This window comes from Ptychodera flava, chromosome 20 (genome assembly GCF_041260155.1).
Source record: "Ptychodera flava strain L36383 chromosome 20, AS_Pfla_20210202, whole genome shotgun sequence".
In the NCBI taxonomy this organism is placed as follows: Eukaryota; Metazoa; Hemichordata; class Enteropneusta; family Ptychoderidae; genus Ptychodera; species Ptychodera flava.
The window spans coordinates 36,687,759-36,700,111 of record NC_091947.1 but is presented as its reverse complement, the minus strand read 5'-3'; the positions used below and the strand labels follow the sequence as shown (position 1 = coordinate 36,700,111).

The following is a 12,353-nucleotide window of genomic DNA, read 5'->3' as shown; positions in this document are numbered from 1 at the left end:
AGGAAATTACAGGGAAAAAAATTATTTGAGAAGTTTCTCTCCTTTAAATAGAAGTATATTACAATTTAAACCTGTCATGGATGGATTGCTCTTAAATGATCTGAAACACAGTTATTGCCCATAGCAACAAATCTATAGCAAGATTTGTGTAAAGTTCATGAACTTACACAAGGTATTAGACAAAAGATGACCATGACTTTGCTACTTTTCAACATTTATTTCATTCAGATTTCCTCAGCTTAGTGTATAATTTTGTAATCTTAATTACTGTCAACTAGCTTTACTAACTTATTCTAACCTCATTATTCTTACACTACTGTTATACCTTATAACCACAAAATTTCAAGAGATGCATATATGATTGTCATTTAACAAACAATTACAAATATGTCTTCTGCTTTTTTCTCCATATACATATACATGCAGGTTTCCTCTGCATGTTCATTGAAAGGGGCACTTTCGCCCCATTCATCAAAATAAGGGGGCAGACTTGACATGTAAAAGGGCAGTCACTTTTAATGTGAATTTTGCCTTCCTATGAAGCGCTTCATCGATATCATTACGATCGTCACCCACTTCAGTTGTGTCGTCTTTGTCGTATGCAGCACATATGCTATCTTCTGTCTAATTGTCACCTACAGTTTCCCCGACTCAGGATTTGACATCTATGTTTCCCTCGGATACGATTCGGTCCGAATCTGGGGGGCTTTAAATAAATCCATGAAAATATGTACCAAGCCCTATGCGCCGATCAAACGATGGTGTTGCATTGCTATACACGTGCCTATACACAATCATTATGCTAAAGCACGATTTTTTCGACTTCCATCATTGATACACACAGCTCGCTGTACTCTGTGATTTGGTCACCCTCATATGTCAGTATATGCAGAAGTCTTTGCTTGCTGTGTTCTGTGCGCGATTTTCGCGCAGTCAGTGACTTTTTCAGGGCAGACAATGACTCGAAATGCGCAATTTGCGCAATCGAGAGAAAACCCTGTACATGTCCCTTTTCTCATAAAAATGGGCTTAAAATCGCAATGTGAAAAATAGTCTTTCAGCTGTATGTTGCTCATTGACTTCGTGGTCTGTCTAATTAGTCCCCACGGACACCGTCCGGGGGGACTTACAGGTTTGGTCATGTCCGTGTGTGCGTGCCTGCGTCCGTGTGTGCATCCGTCCGTCTGTTCACGCAGATATCTCAGACATGCCCTGGTCAATTTCTTTCAAACTTTGCACAAGGATAGTACCCTACCCCATACAGATGCACATCGATTTGTTTCACAATGTGATCAAGTTTGGCCATGTTAGAGGACTTTTTAGTTTACACCACCATAGACTACCATGTATAAGTCAGCTGTCTATAGAATCCTATGTATAAGGCCAAGTAAAATAAAAATTTAGTTTCTCATCATATTCATATTGCAAAAAGGATTCAGTGACACAGTTTTTAGTCCCCATGGATGAAGTCCAGGGCCTTATAGATTGGGTCATGTCCCTCCGTTCACGCAGATATATCAAAATTTTGACAAAATCTCCAATGACCTCGGCGACCTTTGACCTCAAATATACATATTTGTCCATAACTCAGTAACCACAAGTGCTACACCCTTCATATATGGTATGATGGGACACCTTATGACGCCACATATTGTACCTCATTAATTATGTGCATATCTAATTTTGAGCGAGCCAATAGAGCTAGGTCTGATTTTTGGTATATAGGGATGACTTAGCAATTCAATTTTTTTGACAAAATGTCACATGACCTCAGTGACATTTGACCTGAAATATACATATTTGTCCATAACTCAGTAACCACAAGTGCTACACCCTTCATATATGATATGATTGGACACCGCATGATGCCACATTTTGTACCTCATTAATTATGAGTAGTTTCACAATGTGCCAGTTGTGATCAAGTGCCATTGGCGCTATTTTTGTCATTTTCATTATTCTCAATCAGTTGTATTAAATTTTTAAACAATACCACATAGATGTCAGTTATTACGTGTAAAATATTAGTTGCCTCTGATGACTACATTTTGTCGTCTGCCACACAGTTACGCTTGGTTTATACATAGCGGCCACCACGTGCGGTATGCGCGCATATCACGCGGCGGCCACTACGCATATTATGTATCAACCGCACGTATCTGTGCTAGTCACCTATGCGAATTCTGGTGGAATCAGCAAACTTTGGTTGGTTTTTTTAGCCAGTCAGTAGGACTCTGTGACATGACCGCTCACCGACGCGAGTGGTATTGCTGTGGCGTACAGCAGCGTCAGCGTAGACTCGTACTCCATAGCTCAGTTGACAATGGCCCCAGTGTCAAACGTTCTATGTTCGGAAGCTGAATTCAGGTGGGCCACCGGAATTCAAACTTTAAGTTTTTTGAGGACATGTTTTTGTCAATATCTCGCGATCCGCGCGCAGTCGCCAAAAATGTGTTTTAAAAATGTTACCAAGTGGGAGTGCCTCTTTAAGTTTAGACCATGCGGTCCCAATACCCACACTGCGAAGCAAATTTATCAATCTCCCGGCTTTTTTGCAGGCAGATAATGTGCGATCTATCGAAGTAATTTGTATGCCAACAATAGGTGATTGACTCAACTACTGTGACAGGAGAATTATATATAACAAAAGTTTGCATTGGCAATGGCATTCTAACTTTGTTTCTCTGAAAACTAAAAGTTTACTTTTTGATGCGGAAAGTTTGAGCAATACACACAAACTATATCAAGTAATTGCTGGCAAATAGTGCGAGTTGGCGCTAATATCGAAATATCATCTGCTAAGGAAGATGAGCCTAAAAACGACGAGCCAATATAGCAGTTCTTTGAAAAGGTGAAGAGAATACTTCCCTGACGCACACCTTGGAAAACACCTGGTATTTTTGTGAAACATACTTTCCAAAGGCAATTTGACATTTTTGTCCATAAAACATGGTTCGCAGAGTTAAGGTGATACCGAAGGATTCAGATTGCTAAGCAACGGTTGCAAAGGGTAATTTCCAAAATCAATCAAAATGCAAAGATTTCATGGTTTTCTTTGCATATATAAATAAAGATTTACAGAACCATACTATTCCAAAAGACGCAGGAGTGTCACGCTATTGATCAGTGACGTCACATGTCCACAAATTTTCACAGCTCTCTTTTAAAACATTTCAGCCCCTACAAATTTGCACCAAATTTTCTAAAATTTTCAAATGTAACACATGAGATACCTGTTTAGAGCCCCTAGCATGGATTAGGTTATCTGTTCAGGTACAAACAATTTTTGAACAGGAAAATATCTACTGTGTCATTTTGTAAAATTTTGACGGGTTTTACGGCGATATCTCATAAACTGTCCAAAACTTTTAGAAACGCATGCTTATCTATATTCTCGTCTATGACTTCAATAATCCTACAAAAAATCAGCTAAATTGGTTTACTTGAGAGAGTTGAAAGATTTTTAGCATTTTCAAAATAACAGGAGTTGAAAATCCATAGGAAACAACGGAACGGTAAGATTTTGCACATGCAAAAGCGCGCATTTAGAACGTTGCCAGCGATAGCAACCAACGCGCGCTTTGAATCCTTCGGTATCACCTTTAGTTTCCCTATTGCATGCGTGATTTCTTCAGCTGACAAGGCTTACAAAAAATGGTGTCAATATTACACGGACTGTTGTTATCCAATTTACAAATTTCGTTATCGATTTGGTATTTAAAATTAGCCGAAAACATTTCATCTTCAGACGGTTCGTAAAAAGTTACTTGAAGTAATTTGTGAATGTGTTTAAAACACAGTCGGGATCAGAAATTTTCACACTATTAACCTTTAGAACAGGAAAAGAGTCAGACCTGTTTTTCCTGCGAAGGTTGAAGCTGCGCCAAAAAAGAGACTGATCAAGTTCCAAACAGTTTTCAATAAAGTCATACTTTTCCCTTTCAGCTTGGCGTGGTCGGTTTCTTAAATCTCTCCTGAATTCACTTTTAGAATCTTTGCAAAAGGATTTATATTGTAGGTCTCGGGGTCTATTGGCTTGAATCCACTCACTGTAGAGCTCCAAAGCCAATTTGTGAAATGGTTTGATATCCCTATAATAAGGCTTTAAATATAGTTGAAAACAAGAAGCTAGAATATATTTCTGTGTAGTATCGCGCATGACATTGACTAAGTTTATCTGTGAAGCAATCAATATCAGAGGGACAGGAAAGCATCTCTCTGTTAAATGCATTAAGGGCAAGGCGATCTAAATTTTCAGAGAGCAACTTGGTATATGAATCTTTAATACAGTCAGGGTTAAGTTTCAGTCATGCCAAACATGTTTTATGCTAAATAATGGGCTGACTGTGTGAAATTTGCAGAGTTAAGCTACAGCACGGTCCCTCATTTTGTGGAGGGATCGTGGCTACAGAGAATTAGGAAAGTGCACAATGTGTAGCCAGCTCATTGGGTCAGGCTACACCACCCACAATGCATAGCTAGCTCACTGAGTCAGGCTACATGTACACCAGCCACAGTACATAGTCAGCTCACTAGACTACACCAGCCACAGCGCATAGCAAGCTCACTTAGTCAGGCTACACAAGCCACAGCGCATAGCGAGCTCACTGAGTCAGGCTACAGCAGCCACAGTGCATAGCCAGCTCACTAGGCTACACCAGCCACAATGTGTAGCCAGCTTGTTGAGTCGGGCTACACCAACCACAGTTCATAGCCAGCTCACTGAGTCAGGCTACACAAGCCGTAGTGCATAGCCAACTTACTGAGTCAGGCTACACTGGCCAGAGTTCATAGCCAGCTCACTAGGCTACACTAGCCCTGCGTACAGGTCTGTGTTTTCCTGGCGTTATATGACCTTTACCACAGCCGTTAAACACCGAAAGCACATACATGTAGCCAGCTCACTAGCAAGGCTACACCAGCCACAGTGCGTAGCCAGCTGACTGAGTCAGGCTACATCAACCACAATGCATAGCCAGCTCATTGATTCGGGCTACACCAGCCACAGTGCATAGCCAGCTCATTGAGTCAGGCTACACCAGCCACAGTTCATAGCCAGCTCATTGAGTCAGGCTACACCAGCCTCAGTGCATAGCCAGCTCACTAGGCTACACTATAGCCACAGTGCATAGCCAGCTTACTGAGTCAGGCTACACTGGATAAAGTTCATAGCCAGCACACTGAGTCAGGCTACACCAGCCGTAGTGCATAGCCAGCTTACTGAGTCAGGCTACACTGGCCACAGTTCATAGCCAGCTCACTGAGTCAGGCTTCACCAGCCGTAGTGCATAGCCAGCTTACTGAGTCAGGCTACACTGGCCACAGTTCATAGCCAGCTCACTAGGCTACACTAGCCCTGCGTACAGGTCTGTGTTTTCCTGGCGTTATATGACCTTTACCACAGCCGTATAACACCGAAAACACACAAACCTGTACGCAGGGCTATAGGCTACACCAGCCGTAGTGCATAGCCAGCTGACTGAGTCAGGCTACATCAACCACAATGCATAGCCAGCTCATTGAGTCAGGCTACACCAGCCTCAGTGCATAGCCAGCTCACTAGGCTACACTAGCCACAGTGCGTAGCCAGCACACTAAGTCAGGCTACACTGGCCACAGTTCATAGTCAGCTCACTAGACTACACCAGCCACAGCGCATAGCCAGCTCACTTAGTCAGGCTACACAAGCCACAGCGCATAGCGAGCTCACTGAGTCAGGCTACAGCAGCCACAGTGCATAGCCAGCTCACTAGGCTACACCAGCCACAATGTGTAGCCAGCTTGTTGAGTCGGGCTACACCAACCACAGTTCATAGCCAGCTCACTAGGCTACACCAGCCACAGTGCGTAGCCAGCTCACTGAGTCACTACACCATCCACAGTTCATAGCCAGCTCACTAGGCTACACCAGCCACAGTGCATAGCCAGCTCACTGAGTCAGGCTACACTAGCCACAGTGCATAGCCAGCTCACTAGGCTACACCAGCCACAGTGCATAGCCAGCTCACTGAGTCAGGCTACACTAGCCTCAGTGCATAGCCAGCTCACTAGGCTACACTAGCCACAGTGCGTAGCCAGCACACTGAGTCACTACACCATCCACAGTTCATAGCCAGCTCACTAGGCTACACCAGCCACAGTGCATAGCCAGCACACTGAGTCAGGCTACACTGGCCACAGTTCATAGCCAGCACACTGAGTCAGGCTTCACCAGCCGTAGTGCATAGCCAGCTTACTGAGTCAGGCTACACTGGCCACAGTTCATAGCCAGCTCACTAGGCTACACTAGCCCTGCGTACAGGTCTGTGTTTTCCTGGCGTTATATGACCTTTACCACAGCCGTATAACACCGAAAACACACAGACCTGTACGCAGGGCTATAGGCTACACCAGCCACAGTGCGTAGCCAGCTCATTGAGTCAGGCTACACCAGCCACAGTTCATAGCCAGCTCATTGAGTCAGGCTACACCAGCCTCAGTGCATAGCCAGCTCACTAGGCTACACTATAGCCACAGTGCATAGCCAGCTTACTGAGTCAGGCTACACTGGATAAATTGCATTGCCAACAAGGGGCTGCAAGTTATTGCAAGTCATTACTTACATGTAGTTTCTGTTTTCTTATTGACAAGTTTCTATTTGTAATTAGTCCAGCCTTTGGATACAGATACAGATAGTAGGCCAATGTGAATCCAAAACTGATCCCAATTTCAATGTTTACAACCACTCTCAACTGGTTCTTTTCACTCATTTTATTAATTCAGTTAATGTACATACATGTATACGTATGCAGCCTGCAGACTTTAGTACTAGTATGTGTAATGCTTAGGAAGAAAGAAATCCATTTATATTTAAGTAACATTTGTTGCTTCATATTGTAGACATAAAAACTTATATTGGTAATGCTCTTTCTCTTTGATCTTCAGGAATTTATCCAACTTTGGTGATCATCTACTCCACTGTGATATTGATGTTTTCAAGAGAATCAATGAAGGTGAAAACGCCTCTGTACAAGTTAATCTGTGTGCTTTGTTGAACTCTGGAGGTGGCATCCTGCATTTGAGTAATAATGTAACAAGTAACGATGAAGTCAATTCCAAACTGTTAGATACCTGGTGGAGTGGAATTGAACAACAGATACGCTGGCTGATCTCGCAAGATGATGTATGTAATTATATTGATCTTTTTGGCAAATTTGACAGCAAAGACTTGTACATTTTTGTGAAAAGTTCAGATCATGTATGCACTATTTCCTACCATGCAAGAGTGCCTACAGACACAGCAACTCTCTCTGTCAATTATCATACTATTTTAAAGCTATTTGAGAAGAAAAGTCATGAAATAGGTATCCTGACAGAATTGCCAGCGCATCCTGAACACTTTTGTTATGGTCAGCCATTGGAGAATTTCAGACAAGAAACTTCACAAATTCAATTCAAATATCTCAGCAATGAAAAGGACCCTTCCCACCAACCACTTGCCCAACGCATCAGTTGGTTCATTCGAAGATACATTTCAGCTTTTGCCAATCACCGTGGAGGGTATATTCTGTTTGGCATTGAAGACAAGAGTTGTCTTGTCTTTGGAGAAGATGTACCAGATGAAGACACCAAAGGAAACATTATCAGTCAAGTTAACGATAGAATGATGAAGAGTGTATGGAAAATGCCAAATATTTGTGTTCAGAGAGGCATTCACTGGGATATTGTATTTTATCCAGTTCATAATGTACCGGAAGGAACTCCAAAATCACGTTTTGTAATTATAGTATCTGTGGTAAGATACCCAGGGTTGGTTTATACACAATTGCCTGAGAGTTATTACATTGTTGATGGTCAAGTTCAGCAAATGTCATTCAACGAATGGAGGAGGAGAATCCTGCTGCAAAGTGTGGGTGAGTGATATCATTTCTGAAACATTCACAATGGGCCAAAAGTGCCATTTATTGTGTATCATTTCTGAAACTTCATAATGGGCTAAAAGTGCCATTTATTAGTCCCCGCAGATGCAGTCTGGTGGGGACTTATAGATTGGGTCCTGTCCGTCTGTCCATCCATCTGTCCATCCATCAGCCCGTCCGTCAGCAGCCGTTTCTCTGTCACCTCTGAGCTGATTTTATTCAAACTGTGTGCAAGGATAAAGTACTGTGTCATACAAATGCTAGTCAATTTATTTCATGATATGATCTACTATGGGTGCCGAGCGGTCATTTTGCTGCGAATTTTTCATGTTTTTGAACCATAACTCAACTATCCCTGAACCGATTTTGTTCAATGTTGGTACACAGATAAAGTGCTATGGTATACCGGTATATATGCAGTTTAATTTATTTTGCGATACGATCCAATATGGTTGCCGGATGGCCATTTTGTTGTGATTTATTCACATTTTTGAACCATAACTCAACTATCCCTGAACTGATTTAGTTCAATGTTGGCACACAGATAAAGTACTATGGCATATATATATATACATCAATTTATTTTGCGATACGATCCAATATGGTTGCCGGATGGCCATTTTGTTGTGATTTATTCACATTTTTGAACCATAACTCAACTATCCCTGAACTGATTTAGTTCAATGTTGGTAAACATTCATTAAATAAATGTAACTATTGATCTTGTCATGGAAAACACCAACAGCCATAACTTTACTGTCCCAAGTACACAAACATGACCACCCCCCCCCCAGACTACTATCATGTGATTTCCCAACATTTAACAAAGTCAACCCTCTCCCCAAGTACTGAAGCTACAAAGCATGTAATTCAATCACCATAATGCAAACACCATAATCCCGTGGGGACTGTGTCATCAGCGATGACCTGTTTTATATCTTTTCTGAGATCTCACAGTGGGCCAAAAGTGTCATTTATTAATATCAATTGCAACTACATTTTATTATCACATGCACAAGCCAAGCTTGTCGTCTCTAAACAGAAAATACTGGGATTTATACTCTGGTCATTCTACAAATGTATGTCACAACAACCTGCATCAACTGCTATGTCATCAATTTGGGTGCGTCGGAACTTTTCTTTGCGTAGATCTTCAATGTGCTCAACAAACAATATGGTGGCCCATATTTCTCCCGTGATCAAAATTTGTCTGATGTCAAAATTTGTAAAAATCAGTCATAATTTTTTTAGTCTAACAAAAACATCGACTTTGTTAAATTTTGAGTCCTTCTTTTATAGTGTTGTCACCAATATGGGGGGTACGTATACAAACAGACCCTACTGCCGCCTGAACTTTCAATGTACAGAGTAGTAGGGGAGTCTATAGATCCGTAGCCCTGCCACTCTTGACTGGTTGTATGGGGAGTGGGGTCTACAGTGTCATCAGCTGAAAAAGTAGATAGCCACCCACATTGAAAAGTGTGCGGAAAGAGAGAGTGAGTATACGCAGCGTTATTGTCACTGATGCCTGCGCTACTTGAGGATAATTTCACAGCTACCGGTACTTCACTTGCAATAAAATTATGGCTGTAAATGTCTATAAAGTAAGTCTGAAACAGGTAGTAGCTGTAAAGTTTGATGATTATTTTATTTTCTTTGTTTCTACTCTGTATATTTACTTAACCCTTTCACCCTCATGGTTTAGCTCAAACCTACTGTTATAAATGGTGAGTGTGGACCTGTTTACCGGGAATTGGGGGTGAACAGGTTAATGTTCAACTCCCAAAACCATGTTGACATGCTCAGTGCTCAACTTGTAAATACAGAGTGTCTGTGTGTAAAATGTATTGTTACTGCATTTGAAGATTAGTCTGACTAAAATTCATGTCTGTAATAACAACGTTTATCATTAAGATACCGTACAAACTGTTGTAAGTTTTTGATCTGTAAATTTTTAGAGGTTTAATAACAATAAGAAGGGACCATTATTGTACCGGTATTGTGTTTAATGTAGAGTTTGGCTAGCCCTAGGCAATCTGCATGGGCATTTTAAAGTCTCTGCACCTCAAACTTCTTTCCACTGCTTTAGATTAAATATTTGTATTGTGAAATGATTCATTCACTACGTCTTCTAAACTATTATTTTGTTCTGCAAATTTTAGGTATTGATGAATTGAAATACAAGTACCATAGATTAATCAATGTACACAGTTCAAGATTGTTGCCTATCTATATGATACAAGATTTCATCACATCAATCAAAGAAAAATACTTCACAGGTGAGAAATTCCTAATATTTGTACTAGCAAATTCAGTGTAGCGTTGAGCATCAGTGAGAAATTCCTAATATTTGTACTAGCAAATTCAGTGTACAATTGAGCATCAGTGAGAAATTCCTAATATTTGTACTAGCAAATTCAGTGTAGCATTGAGCATCAGTGAGAAATTCCTAATATTTGTACTAGCAAATTCAGTGTAGTGTTGAGCATCAGTGAGAAATTCCTAATATTTGTACTAGCAAATTCAGTGTAGCGTTGAGCATCAGTGAGAAATTCCTAATATTTGTACTAGCAAATTCAGTGTAGCGTTGAGCATCAGTGAGAAATTCCTAATATTTGTACTAGCAAATTCAGTGTAGCATTGAGCATCAGTGAGAAATTCCTAATATTTGTACTAGCAAATTCAGTGTACCATTGAGCATCAGTGAGAAATTCCTAATATTTGTACTAGCAAATTCAGTGTAGCGTTGAGCATCAGTGAGAAATTCCTAATATTTGTACTAGCAAATTCAGTGTACAGTTGAGCATCAGTTAGAAATTCCTAATATTTGTGTTAGCAAATTCAGTGTACCGTTGAGCATCAGTGAGAAATTCCTAATATTTGTACTAGCAAATTCAGTGTAGTGTTGAGCATCAGTGAGAAATTCCTAATATTTGTACTAGCAAATTCAGTGTACCATTGAGCATCAGTGAGAAATTCCTAATATTTGTACTAGCAAATTCAGTGTAGTGTTGAGCATCAGTGAGAAGTTCGTAATATTTGTACTAGCAAATTCAGTGTAGTGTTGAGCATCAGTGAGAAATTCCTAATATTTGTACTAGCTAATTCAGTGTACTGTTGAGCATCAGTGAGAAATACCTAATATTTGTACAAGCAAATTCAGTGTACCATTGAGCATCAGTGAGAAATTCCTAATATTTATACTAGCAAATTCAGTGTACCATTGAGCATCAGATCATTGGTGTGTTTCTCTGCCATAATTATATAGTAAATTCTCTTTTAACGGAGTGTTATTTTATTGAACATCCAATGTCTGAGCATTACATCTCTGTATGGCACACTGCAAGTTCAAAACTAAATTCTTGAAATACGAATATGAGAGAGAAAAAGCTTATTTGTCATGATCAGATGAGTCATGTTACGATAAAATGAAGTACTTATAAATGACTTCATAAAAGTGTCTGTAGACATGGGTTTTTAATCTGAATTTTCACATTCAACTTTCTCTCTTTCAGTTTCAGAAGGAACCTTACTTGTGTATCCAAGGCAACCTGACCTCACAAGATTATCGAATAAGTTACATGTAGGATTGGAATGGCTGACTAATATTGCAACTAAAATATCCTTAACAGGAATAGCACTGATTGTCAACTTGACTGATTTATGTTTGACAGTTCCCATAGCAACAAAACCAGCAGAGTGCCTGTGTGATATTCTCTTGATAACAACTGTTGGGATTTTCCTGATAACATTGATAGAGGGTCCTGCCTTTGCAGCTTCTGAAGACTACAACATCAGACTTGGCAAAATGTTGAAAAACAGACTTGTTATGGATGGTGGCTGTATGGAGAAATTTAACATAATGTGTCATGTCATAACACATACACAATACGCAGAGTTGCCAAAATTATCTGTAGCAGTACCAGAGTATCAACTCAACAGACACAAACTGGAATATGTATTGCATGCTTTGGTTGTTACCCTAGCAACATTTCCACCAATTTTCAGTGAGTTTCAACACAAGGATGAATTCTTGTTGACCTTGAGTGAGCAGCAGTTTGAATTGCTATGGCAACATCAGCAGTACAAGGAATTATGGGTGCATGGTCCCCCAGGGACAGGGAAGACGGTTGCAGCGGTTGAGTTTATAAAGCAGTTACTGAGACGTGGCTGTTCAACAGATGAAATCCTTTACATATGTGAACATCAACCACTGTGTGAGAAAATAAGGTAAGAGTTACCAGATTCTAGGGTTTTGGATGTAGACTTTATATTAAAGCCCCTGTAGCTGTAACTCTCGAAATTTGTGGACCTGAATATGTAGTGGAAGTCTGCATCCCCGCTGATGAAGTATAGGTATAACTGTTGATGTGCTTGTTGTCGGGTGGTCAATGGTTCTGTTAATGTTGATTTGTTGAAACCAGAACAGTAGTAGTTAGAGGCAATGCATTTGAT

General features: G+C 40.4%; 1 protein-coding gene across 3 annotated transcripts in view; it reads left to right on the top strand.

Moving 5' to 3' along the window:
• Positions 1 to 12,353, top strand: part of LOC139120851 (schlafen family member 11-like) — a 74,570-nt gene that overhangs the window by 58,044 nt on the left and 4,173 nt on the right. For 2 of the 3 annotated variants that reach the window (XM_070685450.1, XM_070685449.1), the window contains exons 2-4: positions 6,925 to 7,892; positions 10,061 to 10,177; positions 11,414 to 12,128. In XM_070685450.1, the coding sequence (XP_070541551.1) occupies positions 6,925 to 7,892; positions 10,061 to 10,177; positions 11,414 to 12,128 (1,800 nt within the window). The remainder of the gene's footprint in view (positions 1 to 6,924; positions 7,893 to 10,060; positions 10,178 to 11,413; positions 12,129 to 12,353) is intronic. The other variant, XM_070685451.1, reaches the window with a different exon arrangement.